Genomic DNA, 27,612 nt, shown 5'->3' on the forward strand with positions numbered 1-27,612 from the left:
ATAGTATACTAAAGGTCTTAAATATTAGTTTATTACTTGTCTTTATAAGAACAGTTGTTTACTGAAGTACTGCTACTACTGATAAAAACAATGATGATAATATCGACAATTAAGACCATTAAGGCCTGAAAACCATGTTGGTTTTTAGGCTGGTTCTGCCCACCTCCCACATCCCTTTGGATGTAAGGCAAGGCAAGGCAAGGCAAATTTATTTGTATAGCACAATTCAGTACAAAGACAATGCAAAGTGCTTTACATAATTAAAATACAGGAAGATAAAACAGAATCAAAGCAAGTAGGAAAAAATTAAAAAAATAAAATCAGATGTAGTACAATACTAAAACTTTTTCATTCAACCGCATCCCTCGACACTCCCAATAAATCTCCTTCCTTATTATTGCTATTAGTGTACATACACTGGAAAAACAATCTAGAAATATGTAAAAAATGTCTTAAATTAAGTGTATTTCCCCTTAATTTGAGTAGGTAAATGAGATAGTTTGCCAACAGAATTAGTATTTTTTCTCTGATAAATAAGACAATTAGATAATATGCACTTGAAATTAAACAATGCTATTCTGTTTTCTTATTCTAAGTGTAAATTGCCTTGTTCCATTGGCAAGATTTCTCTTTTACTACCTTAATCCAAGGGCAAATGCACTTATTTTAAGAAAAAAAATGACTCGTCTAGATTTAGATTTTTTCCAGTGTATGACATTCTGGTTGAAAATCTCTACAACCAAAAGGAATACATGACAAGGACCAGAAAGTATCACATGGACCTCGAGGCAGTCCATTAGATCTTTACAGCTTTTTATTTACATACAATGCATTTGTGTATTGACAATCACCAAAGCGGCAATAATAACTACAAATACAATAGTTCTGACAAAAATAAATGGTGCAAAGTCTCTCCATGCTGGTATAACAACTGTTACAGGGTCACTATCTAAACAAAACAGAGAGGATTAGGGAGGTTGGAGCTGAATCAAGAGGAAAGGTAAATCAAAAAGGAAATCAGGTAAAGTTTTGTTTTCCAATTTTGGATCTCTCATTATCAAACCAAAACTGAATGACCAGCATGTACACGGACCTTCTCTGTGCCCTGCCCCTGTGTGTCATCTTCCTTTTGGTCTTCTGCTTTTATCCTGACCCATTTCCTTTGTTTATATCTGAGATCTGGCTCCCCAGTCAACATATTCTCATTATCAGTTCGTATGAAATTGTATGAAAAGGTTATGCACAGTATTTCGTGGGTTTTTGACGTTTTTCCTCGAAAAAACCAGACGAAAAAAGCAGATCAGCGGACGGACGTAAAAAGTGCAATAATTACTTCATGATGTCTCTCACTAGGTTGCTTGCTGTTTTGTATGTTAGGCGTTAGACACTCTCTCGATGACGCCCCCCCCCACCCAGTCCGACGACTAGAGCAGTTGGTTAGGGGATCAAAGGCATTGCACGGGCCGACGCACGTTCGTTGGTATCTCTCAGATCCATAGCCAAGCCAGTTTGTAGAACTTGGAGAACTTGGGTTAGCTTTTAGAGTAATGTTAGGTTTAGGTATGGATTCCACTAATATTAGGGTCAGTAGCCAATTGATCTGGTAAGTTGATAGTAAGGGCTAAAATTAGGTTTAGGGCAAGTGTCAAGGCTAGGGATTGGCTAAGTGTAATTTTAAGGCAAGGGTCAGATGCTAGGTTTAGGCATGGTTTCCACTAATATTAGGGTCAGTAGCTAATTGGTCTGGTAAGTTGATAGTAAGGGCTAAAATTAGGTTTAGGGCAAGTGTCAAGGCTAGGGATTGGCTAAGTGTAATTTTAAGGCAAGGGTCAGATGCTAGGTTTAGGCATGGTTTCCACTAATATTAGGGTCAGTAGCTAATTGGTCTGGTAAGTTGATAGTAAGGGCTAAAATTAGGTTTAGGGCAAGTGTCAAGGCTAGGGATCGGCTAAGTGTAATTTTAAGGCAAGGGTCAGGTGTTAGGTTTAGGCATGGATTCCACTAATATTAGGGTCAGTAGCTAATTGGGCTGGTAAGGTGATATGTGCTATAAGTGTAGTATAAGGGTGGCGGTTATGATTAATAAAAGATAAGTATATTAATTTTAGTTCAATGGAGGAAGCAGAGTCAGGGTAAACCGCCCTGGAATGGGCTAAGTTGACCCCGCCAGTCTGGCATGTAAACTCTGCCTCCTCCACTCCCTGCAGTTCTAAACTGAGGGAAGGGAGGTAGGTAGAGGGAAAAAATTTATAAATAAATATTTTTTAGGTCTAATATTGGTAGGAGTTTTGTTACTTAAGGTTAAGATTTTGATCATTTCAGTGTAAAATAGGGTGTAAGGGATTTTATAGAAATTAGTGAGGATGTTAAGGCTTTATCTCCAAATATATCAGATTAATAAATCTTGGAGTTAGGGTTAATTGTATGTTAAATTGTATGTTATTGAAGGCTGCGTAAGATGCGCATGCGCACTGATACCTTGTCTCGAGGCAAGACGTAAAAATACGACGAAAAAAACGTCAAAAACCTACGAAATACTGTGCATAACTTTTCGTACGATTTCATATGAACACTATATATCTCCAGCTCCTCCAGGATATTATGTAAACTGGATGCTCTGCTCCCACCCTTCCCTGAGGACATTCAGTACCTGCTCCATGTGAAGCCAGTTGATAAATATTGCATTACATCGCACTATCAAGGACAATGACAACTTGGACAGAGCTTGTTGGACTTACTTGCACTAACTCGCAGGCACACACTCATCCTCAACATACACACACCCTGTATCGCCTTCACTGTTCCCCCACAAGATGTTAGGTATTCTGTTGAAGCAGAACAGTTTCTGTTCTTTCTCCCATTGTTATTCTTTTCTCTCTTATTTTCTTAATTAATGTATGGGCAGCACCTTTAATGGCAGCAAGGCCAGGGACACCACGTCTCCCAGTGTCTTATATCTGTGTTTTTGTCTTTTCTTGGATGGGCGGTATTAAAGTCAGTACTGCTATACTGGAGTCCTGCTTCAGGCTGGGTGATTTTTCTAAAAAAAATCTTTGTTTTGGATCACATACCCATCCATCATCTTCTCCTGTTTATTCTGACGGGGTCACAGAGGGGCCGGTTCCTATCTCTGGCAGTCCATGGGCGAGGGGCGGGGTTACAGGTCTTCAGTCTATTGCATTAGATCACATATGTGATTTTTTAAAGGTTTAATAGATTTATAGAAGTTGGCTTTCTGCAAACCTGAAAAGAAACCATAGCTGGCTTATTTGCAGTGCCTTTTAGTTATAACATCTAATACCGATGGCTATCGGTACAAAAATAAAGTGCAAATACAAGAACTCCTTTCAAACAAATAATTTTGTTTATGGAATAAAACTTGTCCAATACAGGTAAGGGTTCTAAGGAGTGTTTTATCATACACTGTACTGTAAACTAATTGAGTATTTTGAAATAAAGATCTTTGCATGTATTCTAAATTTGTTTAATAGGGACAACTACCTGCTATTATTCTGTTATAGATTAATATGGAGATTCTTCTGCTTTTTGTTTCTTCTTTCTTCAGTTTATCTTTGTCTCTTGTTACACAATTGCCTGAGTTTTATTTTATAAAGTGAATAGTGATGTATAAATACTGATAATATTTTTAACCAAACCTGATGAATGACGACATGGGCCTGGATAATGCACGTTGTGCTAAAAATTTCCCTCATGTGTTTGGAGATATTAGCTGCTGTATAGCCTTGGTATTAAAGTTTCATATTGAATCCTTCCAAAGTCATAAAAAACAGACGTCGACCACATGTTTTTTGTGCTTCCCTTATAGCAAAGATTCTATTATTCTCCATCACATCATTGTCCATCAAGTTAACAATTTGTCTCCAATCAAAATTCCTGTTTACATATGCTGTATAAACAAAAGTTTAGAGAAAACTTTCACATTTATAGGAACAATCAAGAGTTGATATGATTAATTAAAATTAGAGTAAATAGTAACGGCTACATTAAAATATTGATATCTATAACTTAGGAGTAGTTAGACCTCACTATATGTCTTAAATTAGTTTGATTTCAATGTATAATTTATGCATGTATTGCTTTCTTTAATTCCTGTCCTATTTTTTCAGGGTTTTCCAGGCAATGCTGGTACAAGAGGACCAGATGGGCCCCCAGGTTCACCGGTATGCTATATATCCAGTTAGTTCATAGACAAGGAGGAGGCATCCATCATTGTTCAGGAGTTTAAAGAGTTCTGCAGAGGGAGAACACATCCCTCATCCGTATAACAATAGTTAGAACTATTTTGTGAAACGCTTGACAATACAATTTGTCAATTATTTTTTAAAAATGATTTCTTATCTACATTTAATTTATCCCATCTTATCTTATCTTATCTAATTTAACCCATCAGCTTGGGCAGGGGTTTTCAAAGTGGGTGCCGCGGCACCTAGGGGTACCACGAGGTCACTACAGGGCCGCAGGATTTTTTCATAGATTGATGAGAGTTTTATATTGAATGTACATTTTTACATTTTAACAATTTTGTAAATTTATTTTGATGTAAGCAAATATATTCTAAGACGAGGGGCTTCATTTTATGTTTTCTTTACAACTTTGAAAAAAATGACAGAAAAATAATTATTATCAAATAATGTCAAATAATCATTATAAGTTTAGGGGTACCACGGCTGGGTGGAAAAATGTGTAGGGGTACCTTGAGCCAAAAAAGTTTGGGAACCACTGAGCTTGGGGACCAATGGGCTGCCATTTTGCTCCGCCTAGATTGGCAGTGTGTGGGAGTGGGGCTTGAACTCACAACCTCAGGATTCCAAGCTTTATGCCTTAACCATAAACAAACAATTGGAAAAATGCATTTGAAGAATATCAACTGAACCCAATGATAAGTGGATGATAATCAAGACAAGAGTGCAATACCTGAAAGATGCTTGTTTTGAATTTTACTTTAGTTGATTTGTATTTAAAACAGCTTAAATTTGAATCCAAAACAGTAGTATCAAATAAGCAATTGAAATTACACTGATTAAATGAAGCAAAAAGAAAATTTGACTTTTAAATATTTTAGAATTAAATTTTATATGTAATGAAAAACATTATTAATGAAATTGAAATGGTAATTATAATGTAAATAGGTTTAGTTGGGGCTTAATTTGAACAATTTAGAACAGGCATCCCCAAACTCGGTCCTCAAGGGCCGCTGTCCTGCAGGTTTTAGAGGTTTCCCTGCTTTAGCACAGCTGATTCTGCTGATTGCAGTAGAGCAAAAGCCCGTTAATCAACTATCAATTAAAATCAGCTGTGCTGGAGCAGAGAAACATCTAAAACCTGCAGGACCACGGCCCTCGAGGACTGAGTTTGGGGATGCCTGATTTAGAATATGAACTAATTTAAATTAATACATCATAACCGTACTATTTGGTTCACACAATCCAATGTGAACATTATACTGCTGTCTTCTAAGATAGAAATTGTTAAAAAGCAACAAACACTGAGAGTCCCTACTTTACATAACCCAGTTAACATCAGAGGTGCTGAAACACAAACTTTTATAATGAGTGAGAAGATAAAATAAAGTTTTTGTTGTTTTTTCAGGGACCACCTGGGAAGACGGGTCCCCTGGGCTCTCCAGGTCCTCCAGGAGAAAAAGTGAGAGATTCATAGCAGCTTCTTATATTGTTGTTTTATGAAATTTTATTATTATTGCGTGTTTTGTTTTCTCAGGGTTTTACAGGGAAACCAGGCCTGGAAGGACCTCAGGGCCCAGTTGGCATGTATGTAAGTGATTCTTCAATAATTAAATGAGCACGGTGACAGCTTTTGCATAAAAGAAGTCTGATTTAGAGAATTACGAATTAATTAGACCAGGACTGCAACTAACGAATATTTGGCTAATCAATTCATCTCTCAATTATAGCAAAAAGGTTCCTATAAAAAAGATTCTTTATGAAATTAAACCAGGTAAAACTAACTTTACACTTGAGAAGTTCTTTATAGAGAATGACAGACCAAAATGATTTTTATCTTAAATGCTAATTGTTTACAATGTTTACCATGTTCTTTTTCTCACAATTTTGGTATAATTGCTGCACAGGGAGGGTTACTCTGCTAAAGGCATGTTTTAGTGCTTTAAACTCTAATCAATTACTAAATTTGTTGACGATTATTTCAATAATTGATTAATCAAGATTAATCCAATTAATTGTTTCAGCCCTAAATTAGACATTAAAGTGAATAAACATAAAAAAAACAAGAATATTCTACAGAGAAGTTTAAATTTTATGATTTTTTTAATGTACCGGTATTTATTGTTTTTTCTTGACATTAATTGGTTGTTGCAGGTTTCTTATGTTTACAAGGAAACCTGCAACAACCAATTAATGCCAAGAAAAATGATAAATACATTTAAAAAAAACCATAAAACTTAAACTTCTGTGTAGAATATTCTTGTTTTTTTATGTTTAAAAACATATTAGTATTATGTCTAAAACATTACAACTTCTATCAGGTAAAAATGAGCAAAGAGTTATTTTTTTTTTACAAGAATGTTGTAAGGTTTTTGGAAATTAATCATTTTAAACATTTAAACACATATATATCAAAACTACACTTATGCAATTCTGTTATAATAAATTATCTTTATGATAACTGCGGTTTTTCTCTCTTTATTTCTCCAAAAAAGGGTGCTGCAGGGAACGCGGGAATCCAAGGACTTCCAGGTTCAATAGGAGAAAGGGTAAAAGAACTTCCCTCTTTCAGTTCACAGACCGCTGTAACAATGACGATCTTACGCTGAATCAAATATTTAGCCTTTGGAAGTACAGTTGTGTCAAATAGTTCAAATCAGTGCTTGTATTGTTCATTTCGTTTGTGTAATTGGGAGCTGTTTAAAAAAAAAGGGGGAAAAATTGCATTAAAACATCTTTTCTCACAAGCAGTGTTAGTGTGTATAAGGCTGTCTTAATGTTACTTAAAAAGGAAAGAACTGCTAAAAACAGTAAAAGTCAGAATGTTTCATGTACTGTTAAAGGCATACTATGCAACATTTTTCAGTTAATTAATGTGTTCCATAACGTTTTGCATAATTAAATGAGTCATTACAGGTTGAACAAAGGTATTCTCGGCCGCCCTGGTGGTCTGTGGGGGAAATACTGCACTTGCAATTGCAGGAGCACCGACCCGCACCCACAGGCTCAGAAGTCTCGCGAGAGTTGGTCTTGCTTTACAGCGAGAACTTGGCTAACTACAATCTTTGTTATTTAGACACACGCATAACAAATAATGTATGAAAACATGCTAAATTTTCAAACTCGAAAACTGGAACAACATAGTCACTTACCGCAGTAGACATGGTGATTCGTTGCGTTCGCCTGTCTGCTAAGCTCAAAACAACCGCGCCTGGCTTGACGGAGAAACCAGGAGAACAGCTGAGCATATTTACGACAGTGCACTTTTACTTTCGCCCTCTGGGGGGAGCCTCGCTGGAAAATCAACACCGGTTGCATAGTATACCTTTAAGGCAAGAAGCAAGAGGGTATGTTCATGTTGCCCTGACTTTATGATTCGATAGATTATCCTTCTAATTTGAATGTAACAAGTTGGAGTGACGTAATCTTTAGTTAAATGAGATCCACTTTTCAGCTCGTAGACGCTCACATTTACTAAATCCACTAGGGCAGCAGTTATGACCATGAAAATGGCAAAAACGCTGTTCTACGAGGTGTTCTGCACACATTCACGGCAATAAAACATAATGTTGTCTAAACACTCAGAATAGCCCCTAAACAACAGACTTAATGCCACAAATAAAATGAATAATTGCTACATATGGTTGGTGTAGGGAGGTTTTATCTGCTGTTGATGTGAGAAACATTCATATTGAATGTGAAAGTTGTAAACCATTGTGTTTCCAACTCATAACTCCAACCTCTAGTATTCTAGTTTAAATTAATGACTTAGAAGTTAGAAATTAGGCAATTAGCTTTATTCCTGCATAACGTCGGAACTAACTGCCCATTCTACCAAATAATGTCCTCCATGCTGCTGAAATTAAAAGATTCTTTTTATCAGCATTTCTTCTAGAGATCAGCATGGAATGGCATTTTTGTTTGTTTGTTCTTTCTTTTGATTCTTTAAGTTGAGATAAAAATTAAAAGGAATTTTTTATTTTTTATTTTTTTTCCCAAAGGGTGAGCCAGGTTTAAGAGGGTTACCCGGTCCTCCAGGAAAGCCAGGTCCTAAAGTAAGTTTGCTTGTCTTTTAAATACTTATTTACTGATGTTAGATAATCAAAAATACCAACTTCTTTGGCACCTAACTACACATCTATATTTAAAACTTTTAATATATGTAAGATTTTAATAAAGGAAACATGCTATAAACCGTGTATTCTTTAAATGATCCTTATTCAGGGTGTTCAAGGTTCTCCTGGAGACAGAGGACCTCGGGGATCTCAGGTGAGAGAACAGATTTATCATCAAATACGTCCTAAAAAACAGTAGACTTATATACAAGGGAAGTCATTTAATAACAAATTATCTATTTACTCTTTTATATCAATAAAACATGTTTTTCAGTTCAACTACAAATTTGCTCAGTATGTAAAAAACATGCGAAACAAGAACAGTGCAAATATTGAACAATTTAAATGACACAAAATATAATTAGTTCTAATTCCATACAATAAAATGAAAGCTTTTGCTTGTATTCATTAAATTTTCTGTACAATAAACACGTACACCTTTGCTTTTTCTTCTACCAGGGCCGACTTGGAGATGAAGGACCTAAAGGCATCCAGGGGCCGCCTGTAAGTTAAAAAACCTGTAGGATTTACTTTTATTGTCTGGCTGCTCTCTCAATACGTGCTGCTTTGCTCTGCTTTGCTGTGTGATAGAATAAAAATTGTATTTAAAATTAGTATGCCTGCCTTAAACTTGCCAAAACTTTGAGGCATCTACAAAAAGGGAGAGATTTAATGACTGAAAGAAACTCAGATTCTTCAGTGTTTGCAGCAAGATGCTGCAAATCTTCTGTTGTGAAGGGTGATTTTTATCCTTCATCATCTGCTGGGGTAACAGCATCAGAGCAAATGACATACAGAAGCTGAACGAGCTAATAAAGGTGGTCAGCTTTGTTCTAGGAACCCCTCTAGAACCCCTGGAGATGATTTCACAAAGAATTCTTCATAAAGTGAAGAACATTTTGGAGAACAGTGAGCATCCTCTTCATCAGACTGTTAAACAACAACAGAACGTTTTCAATCAGAGTCTTCTTCAGATCCGGTGCAAGGCGGATAGATACAGAAGATGCTACCTGCTAACAACTATCAACATCTACAGCAACTCATTGAAAAAAAAAAAACCTTATCCCCCCGGCTCCAAAATGGAAGCGGCGCTAACGCTCTGCGGTCTGCTGGGCTGTCGTAGCTAAGTGCAGCAATTCTAGTCAATCAGAGTGTTCCCACTGAAAGCGTCACAGCGCCTCTCTGAAGCCGCTTCTTTAAAACAGGAGGCTGTTCTATTTTTGTTGCTTTAAATCCACATCAGACTTGGGCACAGCTAATCATTTGGGCAGAGAACAATCTGATGGAAAACCAAGAAGAAATGGTCGAGTTTACAAGTAAAGGAATACATGTGCAGACTTTAGATCGCATGTCCTGGACTTTTATGTTTTAAAAGATTATTTTCATACAGTTAATCAACAAGCCTAATAAATATGACTATTAAATGAAGAACAATAAATAAGGCAACTAAATATTTGAACTAATTTACTAAAGAATTAAAGAGCAGGTATGGGAGACGCATAAAAAACTAGTTAATTCAGTTCAGTTTATTTATATTGCGCCATTTCACAACATGTCATCTCAAGGCACTTTACTGTTCAGCAGATCATACAGTCAAATTGATTCAAAGTTTTCTGTCTGAGGAAAACCAGTTGATTGCATCGACAATCCCTCACACTAAGCATGCTTGTAGAGACAGTAGAGAGGAAAAACTTCCTTTTAACAGGAAGAGACCTTCAGTAGAATCAGACTGAGTGTGAGCGACCTGCTGAGGCCGACTGGTTAAATGAACACTTTTTTCTTCTATTTAAAGCCTACAAGTCCACTACTATAGTGACATGAAGCAAACCTGATGTAATCTGAGTCCAACCAGACAGAGTTGAAAATGCTCCCAGTGGAATCGGGGCAGAAGCTTCCCTGCTTCCACGTCTAGTTATACGGAGGGATTTTGAGTCCCTTCAACGTTTAATTTCCCTCTGGGATTAATCAATTATTCTGGAATTCAGATTTAACTAAATTGAGCATTGTTAACAACGCTCTGCATCCTCTTCACTTCAAAAAAGTACAAGAATTACAATATTTGATTTTCCTTTGGATTAATAAAGTAATTTTGAATATTTCTGAAACAATTCAGTCCCAAAAATGTCCCAATTATTTTATTTGCAATCAATGTCATCTTTTGAGACAATTATTGATGTTTTATATTTTTAGTGAAATGTCATACCTGAGGTTTAGCATACTCAATCTTTTGATTACACCAATTATTTAAAATATAATTTAAAAAAAGTATAATTTACTTAGATAACTATTAGCATTTGCCATTAAACACTAGTAGTTTTGTTTATTTAACCAAGTATTTGTTTGCTGTTCTTTGGGAATGCTTAAAATAAAATAAAAAATTCATTTTTTAAACTCCTATTTGAATGTGCTCTCATACAAACCATAATGCATTTTTAAATTCAGAATAAAGTGGTGATGTCAATTCAGATGAATGTATATAATAGATAAAACATTTATGGTGAGGTTAAATAATATACATCGTCAATGAATGCAGACTAAAAGCATGTATGTATGGGAATGTTTAGGGATTTAAGAAAAAAATAATATTAAAAACAACAACATAATGTTATAAAACAACTAAAGTATTTTGAAAAACCTGATAATAAAAATTCTGTGCTCACCTTCTCATGATTCTGTGATCATTTTCAGGGGCCTGCTGGTCTTCCAGGTTCTAATGGTGGGCCGGGCAAACCTGGACCCAGAGGAAGCATCGGGCCCCCAGGGCCTCAAGGGCCTCAGGGGCCACCAGGAATCCCAGTGAGTGGGTACCTTCCCTTGGCTGCTGTTTTTCATACTTTTCTCGTTGGATTGATGCAAGTCCATTTCCTTACCGTTAATTAAGGAAATAGATAAGGAGTTCATGTGACGTTTTCTGATCACAGCGAGGAGGAAGATGAAAAGAAAGCTGACAAACAACGTGTTCTGTATTTTTTCAGGGTCCACAGGGGGCCGATGGGTCAATGGGACCAGCCGGAGGAAAAGGACCCAAAGTGAGATATAGATTTTTGAAACATGAATGCTTTTTTAATTTTTTTATTAAATATGTGCAAATATTGAGCCTATCTAACCTCCAGGGTTCCCCTGGACTGTATGGAGAGCCAGGTCCCCCAGGACTAAGTGGACCTCAGGTTTGCATACCATCATTCTTTCTCAGGACATGAGAAATCACTAGACAGTGTAAACTATCAGTTCCAGACTCAGTTTCTTTTGTTAACACAGCCTACTGCCTTCTAAACCTGCCAGGACAAGAAAAACTATGGCCAATTTATTTATTTTTTTTTTTTCTTTTTGGTTTGATTCTGTAATTTTAAACTAAATTCATAATTAGTTTTGGAGAAAACCAGGTATTGTCACAGTTTACATAAAAAAAAAAAAAAAATGAATGATAATGATAGAAAAGCTGAAAAAACAAACACTGAGATGGAAGGAGCTTAAAAGTTTTATATGAGACATTTGTCATTTAATTCTGAAAACCCATTTAAAGCAGCAACAGTGATGCTAATTGCTTGCATCATATTAAAACCAGCTCAGGTCTTTTTTTGATGACATCACACAAAAAACCCAACTGGTTTCCCCTTAAATTAAACTAAATGAGCTCCATCACTGCTTAAGTTGTCATAATTTACCATTAACAGCTAAAACTTGCAGCCATCATGCATATATGCTTAGTTTTTATGCAGAATATCATCTTTCACCTGTTTTTATTCCTCAGGGTCTTCCTGGTCAAAGAGGAACCGAAGGCCCCCCTGGAAGGAAAGGAGATCAGGTCAGTCAGAACATTTGGCAAAATCTGCAAACTTTTTCTACTTAATAAGACATATCATTACTTAAACACATAAGGCTTGCTCTTCAGGTGGTTTGCGTGTCTTAGAACAGATGGAAACACGTTTGAACGCGCAGCAGATCTTTAAAAAACGCGCAAAAAATTTGCGTTTGCCTTAGAGACTGACACGGGAGTGGATTTTCCTCCTGTCCTGTCCCACTCCCACAGAAAAAAATTGTGTCCCGTCCCGATCCCGGGCCAGAGTAGAAATCTAAATCCTGTCAGGATTACTCCCACTCCCATCCCGCTCCCATTCAGAATGACTCCTGCACCACTCCCATTCTTGTTGTTTTTGAGCGCGGGTGAAAAACTCAGAGCGGAAGCACTGTTGGTTTTTGGGTCGTGTAGTTTTTTTGACTCGCATTATAGTGTAGGCTTCAAGGAAAAAAACTACAAAATGGCGGCGCCAGTACTGGATTTTTTTCTTTCTATTTTATTTTATTTTTTGGCATCAATCCTAGTTTTTTTAGTTACTATTGGTTTGCTCCCGCTCCCGTCTGCTCCCGTTAATGTTTAATCCTGTACCGTCCCAATCACGTGATCGTTACTAGCACTGACTCCCATCCCACGGGAATCCCACGGGAATCCCGTGAACCGTGGGATTACCGAAAAAATGTCAGTTTCTAGTTTGCAGTTCAGCAGTTTACTTGCAAAGCAATGCTCCAAATCAGAAATGCAACTTTGATTTAGATTTCAACAGCAGGGCTCAAGACCCCGTGTTTGTTGATCTGTGACCCTAATTGGCGAGGAAAGGGAGTTTTAAGGGAGTGTTAGCCTAGTGGTTAGAGCAGTTTTCTTATGCTCTGAGAAGTTTGCAAGAACCCGGTTTGATCCCCACAGCCTGCACTCTGGGCTCCTGAGCAAAACCCTCAACCCCACACTTTTCCCAGGGAGCCGCACAATGGCAGCTCACTGCTCCCCAAGAGGATGAGTTAAATGAAGAATTCATTTTTCCAGTTTGAGATTAATAAAGTTCAATTAATTAGTAAAGGAAGGACACGTTTATGTATATAGCACAGTTCAATACAAAGACAATTCAAAGAGCTTTACATGAATTAAACAATAAAATGGAAGAAAATATAAAAGCAGACATAAAAACATGAGCAAAACAAATAAAACATTTGGAAAACAAACTTAAACTAATAATACCCCAGTTAGCAGTATAAATTGACTGAAAAGAACTCAGGCTTTCAGTACTTTTTCAGTCTTTTGGGAGTTCGTTCCAGATCAGTGGACTAAATGCTGCTTCTCCATGTTTGGTTCTAGTTCTGGGTGGACAGAGTAGGCTGGAACTCGAAGACCTGAGCGGTCTGGAAGATTATACTGATAACAGATGTGTTATGGACTGAGGTGCTGATCCAATCAGTGATTTATAGACTAACCGAAGGATTTTAAAGTCTATTCTCTGAGCTACAGGGAGCCAGTGCATGTGCTTCAGAACATGGCTGATGTGCTCTACTTTTATAGTTCTAGTGAGAACACAGACAGCAGAGTTTTGGATCAACTGCAGCTGTCTGATGGACTTTTCTGGTCACTTTCGCAGTGATCAATTCTGCTAAAGATAAAGGCATGAATGACTTTTTCGAAATCCTGCTTGAACATTTATACATTATTATTGTAAATGTTCTTCGGGTGTTAAAAGGCTGACTTAGTAACTGCCTTTATCTGCAAGCCTTTATGTTGGGGTTATAATCCAGAGTTCTGGAATCAGCAATGTGGTTCCAGTCCATAGTTAAAAAGAACGAGATCAAATTTCTGTTAACACTGATGAAAATGAACTAGCTCACCTTTATGGTTCATTTTTTCAAAAATGACCTAAGTTGACAATTCTATAAATGAATTAGTTCAAGTATATTTGGTAAATTAAGCCACAATCCTTCACAGTACAACCTCATATTTCACCCTTTAAATGCATGATCATAATATATAGAAAGAAATGGAAAATACTCAATGCAGTCAAGGTATACTGTATGTGCAGTGAAGCCTTTATGTAAACAGATTATACAGAACTACAGAAACATACCGGAATATTCAGGTTCTGCTGAAAATATCTGTATCAAAAATTTCTGATTTCTGATGTTGTTGATTTTCCTCATTCAGTAGCAGATATTTCCAAAGAAAGCCAAGAAATTTGAAGTGGACCAGGCTGATGTATGGACTTTGTTGTTAAGTCTATGGGAGAATTATCCTGCCATAATGCAAGAGCACATCATTTCAATATGAGAAAAGAATTTCATCTTCTTGCACTCAAAACTTATAATGCTCACACTCAAAACATGCGCTCTCTCTCAAATATTTTCTCTTCTCTCTCAAATCTTTGTTTCTTCTCTCAGATTTAATGCTTCTTGCACAGATATTTTCTCCTCTCGCTTGCCTCCTTCTCTTCGCGCACAAACCACGCTCTGCTCAAGTCTCAGATACGCTCGCAAACCCATAGGCTCTGCTCTCTCAGATTGCAGTCGGATCGTCGCCTAGCAACCTTTCCAGCCAATACAACGACAGCCTCAGAAAGGGTGCGCTTGTCTAACTCTACTGAGTGTGCCTGTGATAAACCTTGCAGACAATAAAATGGCTTTTTAATTTACAAGATATTAAAATAAGAAGCTGGAAGAACAACAACAATCAGGAAAATAAAAAAAAGTAACTTAATTTCTGCTGGAGGCAGAAATAAATAAAAAAATAAAAAAAGTTTGCTAGTCAGGGCAGATGCTAATTCTGCCTCCAGCAGAAATTAAGTGACTTTTCATTGGTGATTCTTGAATCACCCTTTCAGGGGCGTGCATACATAGACACTAGGTGGTGCTAAAGCACTAGGAAGTTTGCCCTTTATCAAAGAAAATGCCCTTTTGAAACTCGTTTTTTTTATTATTATTATTATTAATATTAATAAGATTTTACTGAGGTCGGTTTTGAAATGATCTTTTGAAAACCTGAGCCATTAAAAACGACTGAAACAATGCCCCGAAATGAGCCACCTACTTGCACACAAACGACCCTCTCTCTCTTCCTTTGTCACGTGAACTCGCGCGGTCGCCCGCTGCGCATGCCAGATGCGCAGCATCATAGCGGTTCAGTAGCATCTTCAGATAGCAGGAACGGTCGCTGACAGGCTGCTTCTCCCCTGCCCCATTAGCCAGGTAATATACAGATCAAGCAAAATCATTTTGTTGTGCATCAAAATGTCTCATTCAGCAGCACCAAACACGCATTTTGCCGACTGGTCACCTGGTAAACTAGTTGTCTCCTTGTAAGATGCTATTTTACTTTTTATATTTTATAACCATATTTTTATCTTGAGTGTATATATTAGTCTATTTTATTGCATGACGTATACCCACAGTTTTTAGACAACATGCGTGTATTTTTTTATAATTAAGTGTTCCACGTGCGCTAAAAAGCGCCCTCCCCCCCTCCTGAGCACCTGCCCCCCAAAATGTCTGTGCACGCCTCTGCACCCTTTATTATTTCCTTTTTTTTATTTTATTTTGCTGATAATTCTCCCATATAAGTCCCAGTGGACACAGTTTGCACAAAAACGGTTTACTCTATCCATGTCTTCATTAATCATTTAACTCTGAAAAACTGGCATCAGAAATACCAGCAGATGAGTCTGAATGGTACAGACTAGTACTATCAGTAGACATGCTGGTCTGCCATGCTGTTTGCCGTAATGAGTGCCATAAAACCTGACATTATCCTATGAAATGTCTCGTTATCAATTGACCATGAACGTGAGCTGTGTGTGTCACTCATTATTCTCAGAGTGAATGTTGCTCTCATTCAGGCTCATTACTTCAAAACTGATCCGTTCAGTTCATCCTTCACTAAAAATATGACAGAATTTGGTGAACCCGGTTTATTTAACACATTTAAGCAATACACTGGGAATCAGTGATGTAAAGTTACACAATGGAGAGTAAAAAAAGTACTTGGTGAACTAGCAATTCAAGTACCACAGAACAACAGATCAACAAATTGTCAACAGATCATCTGTTTAAATCAGTAAAAAATTATGAATGCAGGCAGATAAAAATGTAAGTTGTCTACAAGTTTTGGTATTTGAAACACTTAGAAAAATACTTACACAATATAACAAATTCTCACAAAAAAATACATATTCAAATCACTTTTTCTAACAGCATAAAACTTTGAAAACCAATTTGTATAGAAGGTAATGTAAAAGGGCAACTTGCTACCAGTGCCAAAATGTATAATTTACTTTGTGTTCATTTAACTTCGAAAGGCTTTTCTGTTTCAGTATCTACAGTAAATACAGTGCAATAAAATCAGCGACTGTAACTTGGTTGGACATCTTGTTTTTCAGGGGGACCTGGGTGCTTGTGGAGCACCTGGACCTCAAGGGCCCAAAGGAGACAGAGGATCTGAGGGGACAAAAGGCCCTCGGGGATTAGCTGGACCAATGGGTAAAGAGGTAGGTGCAGCAAAGATGATTGTGAACGTAGCTACGCAGAAGTCATTCCCTCGCAGATGGGAATGTGTTTTAGGGTGGTAGAGAAATTGTAACTTGTTCATAAAGCATGAAATTAAATGTTCATGAGGGAGCAATGAAGAGAGTACTTAAACCCGATCTCTGTCAGGTTGGCAGCCCCTGTAATTTCCCTTTTGTCCTCAGTTGTAGATGAGATGTGCCTGGCACCCTCGGCACATATGGATGCCAGCTTCTAAAGCATCTCACAAGTAAAGGTGTCGCTCTGGTTCTGAATACAGAGGCTTGCAAAATAATTAATTAGCTCAGAACTTTTCCACAGTGTGTGATGTTAAAAAAAAAAGAATCACAGGACTTCATTGCAATTTGAAGACACCATAGAAAACAAAGAATGAGGATGGAAAATGTATGATTTTTAATTTAGTTCTTAAGTAGAGATCTGCTGGATTTCTCTACCAGTTTTTTACATATTTAGAGAATGAGATGTTTTCTATTCTTCTTTACAAAACAGCTAAAGTTAAGTTAAATTGAATGAGGAGCAGAGTCTCTGATTTACAGCAAACAAAGTTTGACTATAAATGCTACTGAAATACTGACAATGTTAGACTATTTTCTAAATTTCCACAGATCTATCATTTCTACCCCAACAGCAGGGGCGGATCTAGAAAAATATTTATGGGGTGGCAAGAAGGGGGCAGGAATTTTTTAGGGGTGGCAACATATGGTATTTGTTTACACTGAATTTAATCCCAGTTATCACAGTTTGGTGAGAATAGTATGTACAGTAAGTGTTTCATGTGAAACAGTTCATATTAATAATACATCGTACAATGAGATCTCACCTAATAGGAGGTAGAAGAATGATAACACTACTTCTAGAGGGGCCTTATGACAGGAAAGGTATTAAGGTAAGACACAGGTGCTGAGTCGCAGATGTGTGAGATTGACTGTCAGAGAGGCAGCTTTGCAGCATTTGCACAAGAAGAAACTATAGAAAGAAAAAGTTTCCCATCAGAGATCTATGGACTGAGCTGCACTAAAGTGAGCAGAACTACACAGTAGAAATAAATGGGTCAAGGCACCCGAACAAGGTACTGGACATCTATGTAATGTTTACTCTGAACACACATTTACCCCATTTGCTCCTCAGTAACTTGTCATACAGCAGTTAAGGCAACATGAAAGGGACATTTCATGCATGTAGATCTGCTGTAGATAGAGCTGTATATGGAGGACCAACTCTGCCATATTTAAAAATAAATACAGAAATAAATAAATGCTCAATAAATAAATAAGCATACAATTAATTGCCACCAAAAATACAATCAACAAATAAATGTAATTAGAAATTTTATTATAATGGCAGGCAGAAATGTTAAAAGGGCAGGCAGAAAAAAATAGCGGTGAAGAAATAACTAGGGTAAAAAAATACAAAGGAAGAATAAAAGAGACAAAAATATGATAACATGCACATAAATAAATACTTAAAAATATAAGTATTGAAAAAATGAAGTTGAAGATAATAAATGACAAAAAAAATAAATAAGGTAAATATTAAAACGGCAAAGAAATAAAGAAGCCAATTAAAAGAGTTATATCCCTTTATGACTAGCTGTATAATTTAATTTCTACTTACATTTATTTGTTGTTCGTATTTTTGGTGGCAATTAATTGTATGCTTATTTATTTATGAAGCATTTATTTATTTCTCTATTTATTTTTAAATATGGCAGAGTTGGTCCTCCATACTGCTGTATCAACAAATCAACAAAAAGGCGGGTTCTGTATGTTACATCAAAATCTCCACAAATCTGAAAAGAAGCAACATAAAAATACATTTTGCTTGTGAGTAGGTTCATACGGGTCATTTCTGGATAGTTTCATATTATATATACAAAAAAGAAACAACAACACTGCTTCATATTAAGCAGGATTTACACCATTATCACATTTTTAACTTTTAACACTTTTGGTTTTATTAAAGGAAATATCAGATTTTTTCAGGTGCCAAAACAAAATGTAGCAGCTCTGTAAAGGCTCACCAGAGAGCATAACATAAAGTTAACATGACTATAACAGCTGAATGCAGTGATTTCCATGTTGCTCAGCAAAACGCTTCACTAATGTATTTAGATCCAATGCCTTTGTGCGTTTTGATTTGAGTACAACCAAACTTGATCGTCTCTTTTCTGTCATAGTTGACCGCAAATATGTCTTTATGAGCCTTAGACGTCAGGCCTAACTAACATCATAGTTAGAGAAATAACGTTCTGCAGCCTGATTTTTATCATCTCATAATCAGCATTGCAGCTATGCTAGCAACATTGTGCTTTCATTATGATTTCATTTCTCGATAGATAGTTAATCAGTTTTTACCTGTTTCATCCTGTGTCTCCTCTCCCCATCACCCCTGGCTGCCTCGCTTTGCAGCACTCGGTTTTCAAAACAGTCAGTCTCAGTCGCTCTCGCGTCATCTCGTGCTGCATTCACTGCAGTCCGACATTAGAAATTAGCGGTCGTAATTCTCAAATTATCCATAATTTATAAGCCTCGCCACCCCTACCGCCAACTGGGGTGGCAGCAGGGGTGGCAAGGCTGTCATTTAGGGTGGCAGTTGCCACCCTATGCCACCCCAGTAGATCCATCTATGCCCAACAGAATGTGGTATAGAAAAAGAAATATTAATTTTTTAATTTATTTTATTTCTTTGAATTAGGACAATGCACATTCATCAACATGTCAGCATTAAGCATCAATGTAAATATGCCAGAATTAGCACAACAGCTAATTTGCATCCGCTGTCCTAAGGCAGGTAAAAACAGTGAACATTAAACAAGACGCTACAGGAGAGAACAGAGTGGACACAAACAGATGAGATGCCAATAACATAAAATCACAATAAAGTTAGGTTAACAATAAAAATGAGGTTTACGAGCCCATGGAAACAGATCAATTTACCTGTGAACACATGTCTGATTAGTTTTCAACCAATGTTTCAAGGAGAATTTAAAACGTATGTAGGTTACACAGCCCCTAACATGAGCTGGCAGTGTGTTCCATAACTGTGAGCCTCTGGTGGAAGCAACCATTTGGCCAAATTTGGTCCTACGCCGCTGAACATTACAGTCTCCTCTGGTTAAAGCTCTACTGTTTATTCTAGTAATGTTTTTTTGCTTATAAAATCTGTTAGAGGAGGAGGAGCAAGTCCATTTAAAACTTTAAAAACAAGGCATGCATCCAGAAACTAAAAAATCTGAAATCTGATGATGTTCAAAGTCTAAAATGTTGTACTTACTTAAAATGTTACAATAATGATAATGTACAGGTTTTTTTTATCAAGAACCTTCAGAGTTGCCTTGAAGAGAGACGGTAGGGGTATCAGAATGGCCTTTGAAGTGTGAGACCATGTGGTATGGCAGTAGTTTATATGGCTAAATATCATGGCACTCATATAGGTTTTTGCTGATTCAGAAGTCAGAGAGGGTCTTATATGTTTAAAGTTTGAAAGATTAAACCTAATTATGTTTGAGATTCTCTTTACATGCTGCTTAGGATGAATACTTTTTCAAGACATTGAATGTTTCTTTTTTCTGTGGTGTACCAAATCTAATGTAGCACATCTACCATAGAAATCAGCAATTTATAAAGCTTTATAGATGAAAAACATCTGTTTTTAAAGTATAAGTAAGCTTTAATGTCCCGGTTTACTGCAGGGGGAAGTTGGACATCCTGGTGAACCTGGGGATACTGGACCTGCAGGAGAAAAGGTAGCTGAACCACCACTGAATAATTATAAGAAAAGGATTTTAGTTTCTCTGGGTTCTGATTCACCTGTATTCACTGTTAACAGGGTGACCTTGGACCTCCTGGTTTGACAGGTCAAGAGGGTCCATGGGGAGCCACTGGAGAAAATGGTTTCCAGGGCCCAAAGGGAGAAAAGGGCAACAATGGGCTAATGGTGAGCAGATATGTCCTCTTGCACCATTAGAAATATGTAGTTGTTCCTTTGCTTTAACAATTAAGATTTATGATGGTCCTTTTGTCACCATTATGACTTTTTTCTAAGACACTTCCTCAAAATGCATATATGATACAAAGAAATGACTCAAACACAAATATACAAAAAAACCAGAACAGGATTCTTAGAGGAGACATCTAAAAAAAAACATGTCCATGGAATGTAACCCCTATATAGAGCACTATATAGGAGTTGCACCATTTCATTAGCCTGACGTAGCCCTACTCAATTCTAGTCAGAATAAGTCTGATGCTGCTCCACAGAGCTGTGATTATGGGGCGTGTTTTGAACGAACCAGGAAAAAAAATGCCTCTGCACTCAATTGGATAGACCTACAACCAATAAGAGCAACGGAGTGCGTGACGTATGTTAAGCGACGCATAGTTGTTGTCAACAAAAATCAAAGCGTGCAGTTGCACGCCTAGAATAAGAAGATGAGCCTTGATCGCGTTTCTCTGTTCCTCTTTTAAAATTAGTTTGCTGTCGATATCTTCTAGAACAGACCTAATAGCAGAATCTACTCACCTAAACTCTCCAGCGGCAGCCATTGTTGTTGTCACCCAAGCGCGCATTGGTCACGTGGTTGATTACGTTACTGTTGATCATCTGTCCATCATCGTATAAAGCCCGCCCTGACAATTTGATTGGATCGCCAGAGGATGGGCGATCATACTCGCGCTACTATGGAGCAGAGCCAGACCGAACTTCCCGACCTCAAACCTTGTGGGCGGGACTAAGTTCGGAATGGCACCCAGGCTACCATTTCATATGAGTGTCCAAACATTTAGTGGATGAAAAAGTAGTGGACTCAAAATGTCCCACTATGCACCTTGAAAATTAGTGTATATCAATAGTTCCTAAATGAGCACATCTATCCCAGAATGCTTTGCAAGAGCTCTACTCGTAAAGCATCATAAGATTTTTTTGGGAGGGAGAGAAAAACAGAGATGGTGCACGCACCGTGCGGGAAGCACATGACCAACAGGGAAGGAAAAGTAGTGATCATCTGTCCAGTCAGTTTACTTTAGACTTAGACAGATTTATTTTGTCATTTTATACACAAGTGTAAACAAAAAGTCATTATATGTCCCATTTACAGATTTAATGCATTATTAAAAAAAAAAGTTCCGATGTTGAGAGGAACGTGGCAACAAGCCGACCTCTGAGGCTAACCGCAACCAGGGCTAACTTTATCCCATCTGCAGCAGCCCTTTCTCAGCATAGCCATGCGTGCACTACCCCTGGCTCTGATGGTGGTTGTTTTTGTTTTATTTGGCAAAATGTTACTTTGATTTGTGTTTAGCTGACTCTGTTAATTATTATTCCCCCACTAAGTGAAAAAAGTACGCTTCTTTTCCAATTGACCCATGTTTAAGCTGCATGCTCACATTCTCCCCGTGTGCATACTTTCCTGTGTTCTTGTCAAGAACATACTTAGCGAGAGCACAAGTCTGTACTCGCATTCTTGTTGATTGAGAAACGGCCCTGATATGGAAAATGACATCCCACAATCCCCTGTGCTGTTTTAACAACCCCTGCTTAGTCCTTCTTCACCTGTGCCATGCAGCCGCCATGCCACAATGTCACACAGAGACACTGTTATTAATACATTTGAATTAGGTTATTTTTGAGTCAAATCTAAAAGTTTATGTTGATTTTTTTACTGAAAATTAAATCTTAGTGGTATTTTACCAGCAATTTAAAAATGATGAGAAGAAACTAAAATTAGCTATATTTGAATCTACATTTGAATCTGCAACAGTCATAACCAAAATAATCTGTAGAGTTGAGTAAAAACCTCCTGATGCTTTTAAACAGGGAGAACCTGGATTGATGGGGGAGCTGGGTCCTAGAGGTCTGCCTGGGCTCCAGGTAAGCCTGTCATCTGAAAGTTGTTCTAACATAATTTACTCACCCATTGGACCAAAAAGACATGAGCTATCTTATGCTTTGCTTTATGCCGTTTCAGGGATTCCCAGGTCCTCCAGGACCTCCAGGACCCGATGGACCTCAGGGACAGAAGGTAAAAGCATCAACACAGATCGAAGATGTTGTGATAATGTGTGTTTACCACGGAAGGTTACTCTCATGACCCCACCAACAAGTCCTGTAGGGCAGGCATGTTTAAAGTCAGTCCTCCAGGGCCGCTGTCCTGCAGGTTATAGAGGTTTCCCTGGTCCAGCACAGCTGGTTTTCATTGATGGCTGACTTACAGGCTTTTTCTGAAGTTTCATCAGAATCAGCAGTGCTGAAGCCAAGAAACATTTAAAAACCTGTAGGACAGTGGCCCTCGAGGGTCAAATATGGACATGTCTGCTTTAGGGTAAAAACCTGATTGAAGGTTTCTAGTCCAGGCCTTATTTCTCTCACTTTAAAGTCACCCTCCTGTGACCCCCCTTTTTTAAAGTAGACCATTCCCTCAGTCTGCCTCACCACAGGTATTGTTACGGTCCACCATGTGACATTCAAGATACCTTGTCAAGCATTAAGGTCCCACAATGTCCAGAGCCTTCAGTATCTCATTTTGGGTCTCAACTACAGCTTCCTGTCGAGAAGCTTTTTTAACTACCTATAGAACAGTAATGGAATCACATTATTTCAATTCTTCAGGCTCCAAATTAACCCTTGCAAATAGGTTATGTCCGGGGGAGAGAGTCCAAATGGGGGCAGAAGATGTTTTTCAGTCATCAATGCACACATTCAGCAACACACGAGCTCTTTCAAGCTGGGCACCGTTTCATTCACACCATCTGTCCCATCAATGAGGAATAGAATCAGAATCCCAGGGGGAAATTATTTTCATGACATTACATTATTACATAGGACTTGTTTGATATAACACAATTTCATACAATATATATAATTAGGGAGTCCACACTCAATCTCGCCAATAGTTTGGGGGTCCTTGGCCTCAAAAACATTGAAAACCCCTGGTCCATGAGAAACAGACGCAACAATATCTTCAGGTTTTTTTTTTGTTTCAGTTTATTTATATAGCACCAATTCACAACACATGTCATCCCAAGGCAATTTACAGTTCACCAGATCATCCAGTCAAATTGATTCAAAGTTTTCTATCTAAGGAAAACCAGTTGATTGCATCGACTCATTGACTCGAAGGCAATCCCTCACACTTAAGCATGTTTGTAGCGACAGTGGAGAGGAAAAACTCCCTTTTAATAGGAAGAAACCTCCAGCAGAACCAGGCTCAGTTTGAGCGGCCATCTGCTGAGGCTGACTGGGGTTCAAGGAGACAGAAGCAGAGATACAAAAAGCAGCTGCAAAAGGCGGCCCCGTCCAGGAAACACACAGCTAAGGAGACGAGCTCCAAGCCAGCTCCCATGTCAGAGGGTGAAGAAAGCACATCCAGCCAGTCACGGTCAGAGAAAAACAGGACTCCAGAACAAAATAGTAGTCTCAAAAATGTACATCACAAAAATGGCAACAAGACAGATCCTACTACTACCAGACATAATCACCCCAGTTCCAAACTCTCTTTGGTTTAAACTAAATACCTAAATTTGAATGACAATAATAACCACACTGATATGGGGGGGATAAAGTTGCCAGTTATGCCGAAGCAGTTGGAAATTCAGATCCAAAATAGGAAATGAAAGGCTGCCAGACCTTGAAATATCTCTTAGCATTGCCCTGTGAAGTAAATCTAAGAAGTTCCAATTTAAGATGTGCCATCACCTCCTCTACCCATCGTTTGTGAGTTGGCGGTGCTGCCTTTATCCAATTAAATAAGATCAGTCTCCTGGCCAACAATGAAGAAAATGCCATTACTTTCCTTTGAGCAGTCTTTAATTGTGTTTCTTCTGGTGCCACACCAAACATGGCTATCAGAGGAACAGGTTTAATGTTTTTCTTATAAATAGATGAAAAGGTTTTGAAGACTTTGACCCAGAATTCCTTGAGCCTGGGGCAAGACCAGAACATATGAGATGTGTTGGCTGGCACCTGTTTACGTCTAGGGCAATTCAGATCAGCTCCCTGATAGATTTTTGCCAGTTTGTACCTTATAATTAATTCATGATAAATGTTCATTTTATTCTTCTGCATCTCATTAGGGGGAGCGTGGGCCGGTAGGAACCACTGGACCACCAGGATTAGAAGGTCCTCAGGTAGAGTATTGATTTCCCAGTCTGTTTTAGAGTTCCCCTTTAAAATCAAAAATCATATTTTATCCTGATGACTTTCTTAGGGATTAATTGGGCCAAAAGGGGTCAGAGGTGACCCAGGGGGATTCGGCCCAACTGTAAGTGTCTATTCATATCAGAAATACAATTAATCTATAATGTAAATCTTAGGCTGAAGGGGATTGATGTATGTTTTTGTAATGACTATCGGGATGATAGGGACAAATGGGACAAGCTGGACCAAAGGGGGATGAGGGAGTCAAAGGAGACCCCGGGACATTAGGGCTGAAGGGTGAACCAGGAGTACCAGCCCCAGCAGGAGAACAGGTTAGTATGTTTATTTGTGTGTCTCTTATTTTGTTTATTCTCAACCAAGGGATGATAGAGTGCTCCTTCTAAGAGAGGGATGAGTTTGTGGAATTAAAATAGTGTAATTGTGGGTCCATGCATGGGTGGCTGGATAGAATGACGGATGGGGGAAGACTTAAAGAGCAAGTGTTTGAAATGTTTGTTAATGAGGTGGCTTTGTTCAGCCACCCAGGTACAATGACCATATAAGCAAACGTCAAACTTAGAAAGGAGCTGCTGCTTCACCACATCTAAATGAGTCAGCAGAGACGGTTTGAGCTTCTTGTTTTTCCAAGCAAGAACCTCTGAATGCGCTGGTGCAAAAGTGAAACTCATTAAAGAGGTTTAATATCCCTTTCTGCTGGGAAATTTGGGAATCCCTAAAAATAAGAGGGATTACTTTGCTCAGAGGAAAATGCTTTTTATTTGCTTTAATTAATAGCAAATAGCTTTTTGGCTTATTCTGGCTTTTAAAACAATTAACTGTTTTATTTGAATAAATTGCTCTGCCTCTGTTTAAATAAAGAACTAAATCATATCGAATGTCGTGGTTTACCTCCTGGATCTGAATTTAATGAATAAATAGCAAAAACCTATGGAATCTTTGGTCAAACGGATGGGTCGACTTTAAAAAATATATAGCTTATGATAAAACTTTACATTATAAAAACACTTTTATGATAAATATTTGTATGGAACCATGAAAAAGCGTGGCCTGTAAGAAATGTATGATGCGTTTAGGGTGAAGATGGTCCCCCAGGAATCCAGGGTCCCTCAGGTCTACCAGGATTGGAGGTAAAACCAATATTTAAGTATTATCAATAATAAGCTAAATTTGTATTTTTTTCTGTAACAGTCTTTCTTTGTCCTTCATGACTGAATTTTAGGGAACTCCAGGAGAGCTTGGAGCTCAGGGTCCTCCTGGTCCTGCTGGGGCTCCTGTAGGTATCTAAAATACAGAAATGGTTGAATAAATAACCAGGTGGTTAGAGAGCAAGGCCTATAAGGTTGCCAGTATGAAACTCTGACCACTGACTGACTCTCTAGGGTCAGCAGAGGTCTGTTTTTAAGAGACAGAGGACAAATTCTCCCCAATGTGGGACTATGGAGGAATCTTTCATTTTAACAGCTGTATGGTGTTGATTATACATAAAAGAAAGCAGTTGTAACAGCACAGTGAGTGATAGACTGGTATGAACACATACTAATAGAACCATCTTGGTTTGCAGGGGACATATGGTAAACCTGGAGCAGAGGGAAAACAAGGCACAAAGGGAGAAAAGGTGAGATTCTATAAAAAAATGTTTCTTCCAATATGTAAAAAAATGTAAAATGACAGATAAAAGTGGTAATGTAACATTTCCTTTGCCAAACTCTGGTGTCAGTGCATAAAGAGAGTGAATGAAGATTAAGTTGATAATTTATCCAGTGAACAAGAGGAAAATCAGAGGAAATGTTGCCTGAGTAAAAGGCAGAGACCTAGCAAACCGGCACAAAATGGAGGGATTTAAAAGCACCGTTAAAGCTTAGTTGTTTTATTTTACTGCTGCAGTGAAAGGCTGCTTATTAGAAAAATGTATTCAAAATATTTACAATTTGGTAGCATTTACTTTGACTATGTAAAATCTTTACTTGGTCTGACCGCCATTGTTACAAATTCTTTGCAGTTAATCTAATCTCAGATAAACAGCAGGTTATTTTGCACACAAAAGTCCCAGTATGCTCATAGTGAATGGAAAGAAAGTTAAAATTCTCAGCAGAAATCACAAGGGAGATTATTTATCCCAAACACACAGGAGAATTTGGTTGGAGGTTCGTTTAACCTGATCTTCCAAAGTCAGAAGATGTTTTGTTTAAATGCTTTAGTTAAAAAAAAGAAGCATTTTCCTACCCAATTAAAGTTTGTGGTCGCAAAAAAGACCTCAGGGTTAACTTGATATTCGGACTATTTATTCCCTGCTCAAAATGGATAATTAACATGAACAAATTAACAGTTAACGTTATTTAAATGTAACCTGACTCCACCAGATGGATTTGCTCAGCATATCCATCTGGAAACCTTCCGTTGAAGTAATTTTCAGAAGGGGCGAAAATACTGGTTAGCTGATTGGCCTATGTTGGTGATAGACGGGCCAAATAAACCAATCAGATCAACGAAGCATATGACGTACTAACAGAGCGACGATGAAAACACAACCACAAGCCAGGCTACTCTTGCCGAAACCAGTCGGGAGAAGAGCAAAAACATCTTTTCCTCTGAGAAAAGCCTCCAGAGCAGTGTTTTGCTCTTCTTTCATTGAAGAAATACTCTGTAATTCCGATAAAACTTGCTCGATAGCCACGCTAACGCTAGTTTCATCGGCTGAAGCCGCCATGTTCTTTAGACTGAACTGTCGCGCTTCTCGTTGCGTCACACCTCAACCCGCCTCAAAGCCAACGCTGATTGGATGTTCGTTTGGTGAACGGCTCCAAATTTTC

The 27,612-nt window shown here is 37.9% G+C and overlaps 1 protein-coding gene across 2 annotated transcripts in view; it reads left to right on the top strand.

Annotated features, from left to right (window-relative positions):
- Nucleotides 1-27,612, top strand: part of si:ch211-196i2.1 (collagen alpha-1(I) chain) — a 170,673-nt gene that overhangs the window by 121,861 nt on the left and 21,200 nt on the right. For both annotated transcript variants that reach the window (XM_038268314.1, XM_038268315.1), the window contains 22 exons: nt 4,128-4,181; nt 5,611-5,664; nt 5,740-5,793; nt 6,698-6,751; nt 8,204-8,257; nt 8,427-8,471; nt 8,777-8,821; nt 11,006-11,113; nt 11,293-11,346; nt 11,431-11,484; nt 12,069-12,122; nt 16,504-16,611; nt 20,340-20,393; nt 20,477-20,584; nt 22,463-22,516; nt 22,614-22,667; nt 24,718-24,771; nt 24,852-24,905; nt 25,006-25,113; nt 25,876-25,929; nt 26,022-26,075; nt 26,364-26,417. In XM_038268314.1, the coding sequence (XP_038124242.1) occupies nt 4,128-4,181; nt 5,611-5,664; nt 5,740-5,793; nt 6,698-6,751; nt 8,204-8,257; nt 8,427-8,471; nt 8,777-8,821; nt 11,006-11,113; nt 11,293-11,346; nt 11,431-11,484; nt 12,069-12,122; nt 16,504-16,611; nt 20,340-20,393; nt 20,477-20,584; nt 22,463-22,516; nt 22,614-22,667; nt 24,718-24,771; nt 24,852-24,905; nt 25,006-25,113; nt 25,876-25,929; nt 26,022-26,075; nt 26,364-26,417 (1,386 nt within the window). The remainder of the gene's footprint in view (nt 1-4,127; nt 4,182-5,610; nt 5,665-5,739; nt 5,794-6,697; nt 6,752-8,203; nt 8,258-8,426; nt 8,472-8,776; nt 8,822-11,005; nt 11,114-11,292; nt 11,347-11,430; nt 11,485-12,068; nt 12,123-16,503; nt 16,612-20,339; nt 20,394-20,476; nt 20,585-22,462; nt 22,517-22,613; nt 22,668-24,717; nt 24,772-24,851; nt 24,906-25,005; nt 25,114-25,875; nt 25,930-26,021; nt 26,076-26,363; nt 26,418-27,612) is intronic.

The sequence above is a fragment of the Cyprinodon tularosa genome, unplaced genomic scaffold (assembly GCF_016077235.1).
Source record: "Cyprinodon tularosa strain WSP-4 unplaced genomic scaffold, ASM1607723v1 ctg7, whole genome shotgun sequence".
Lineage (NCBI taxonomy): Eukaryota > Metazoa > Chordata > Actinopteri > Cyprinodontiformes > Cyprinodontidae > Cyprinodon > Cyprinodon tularosa.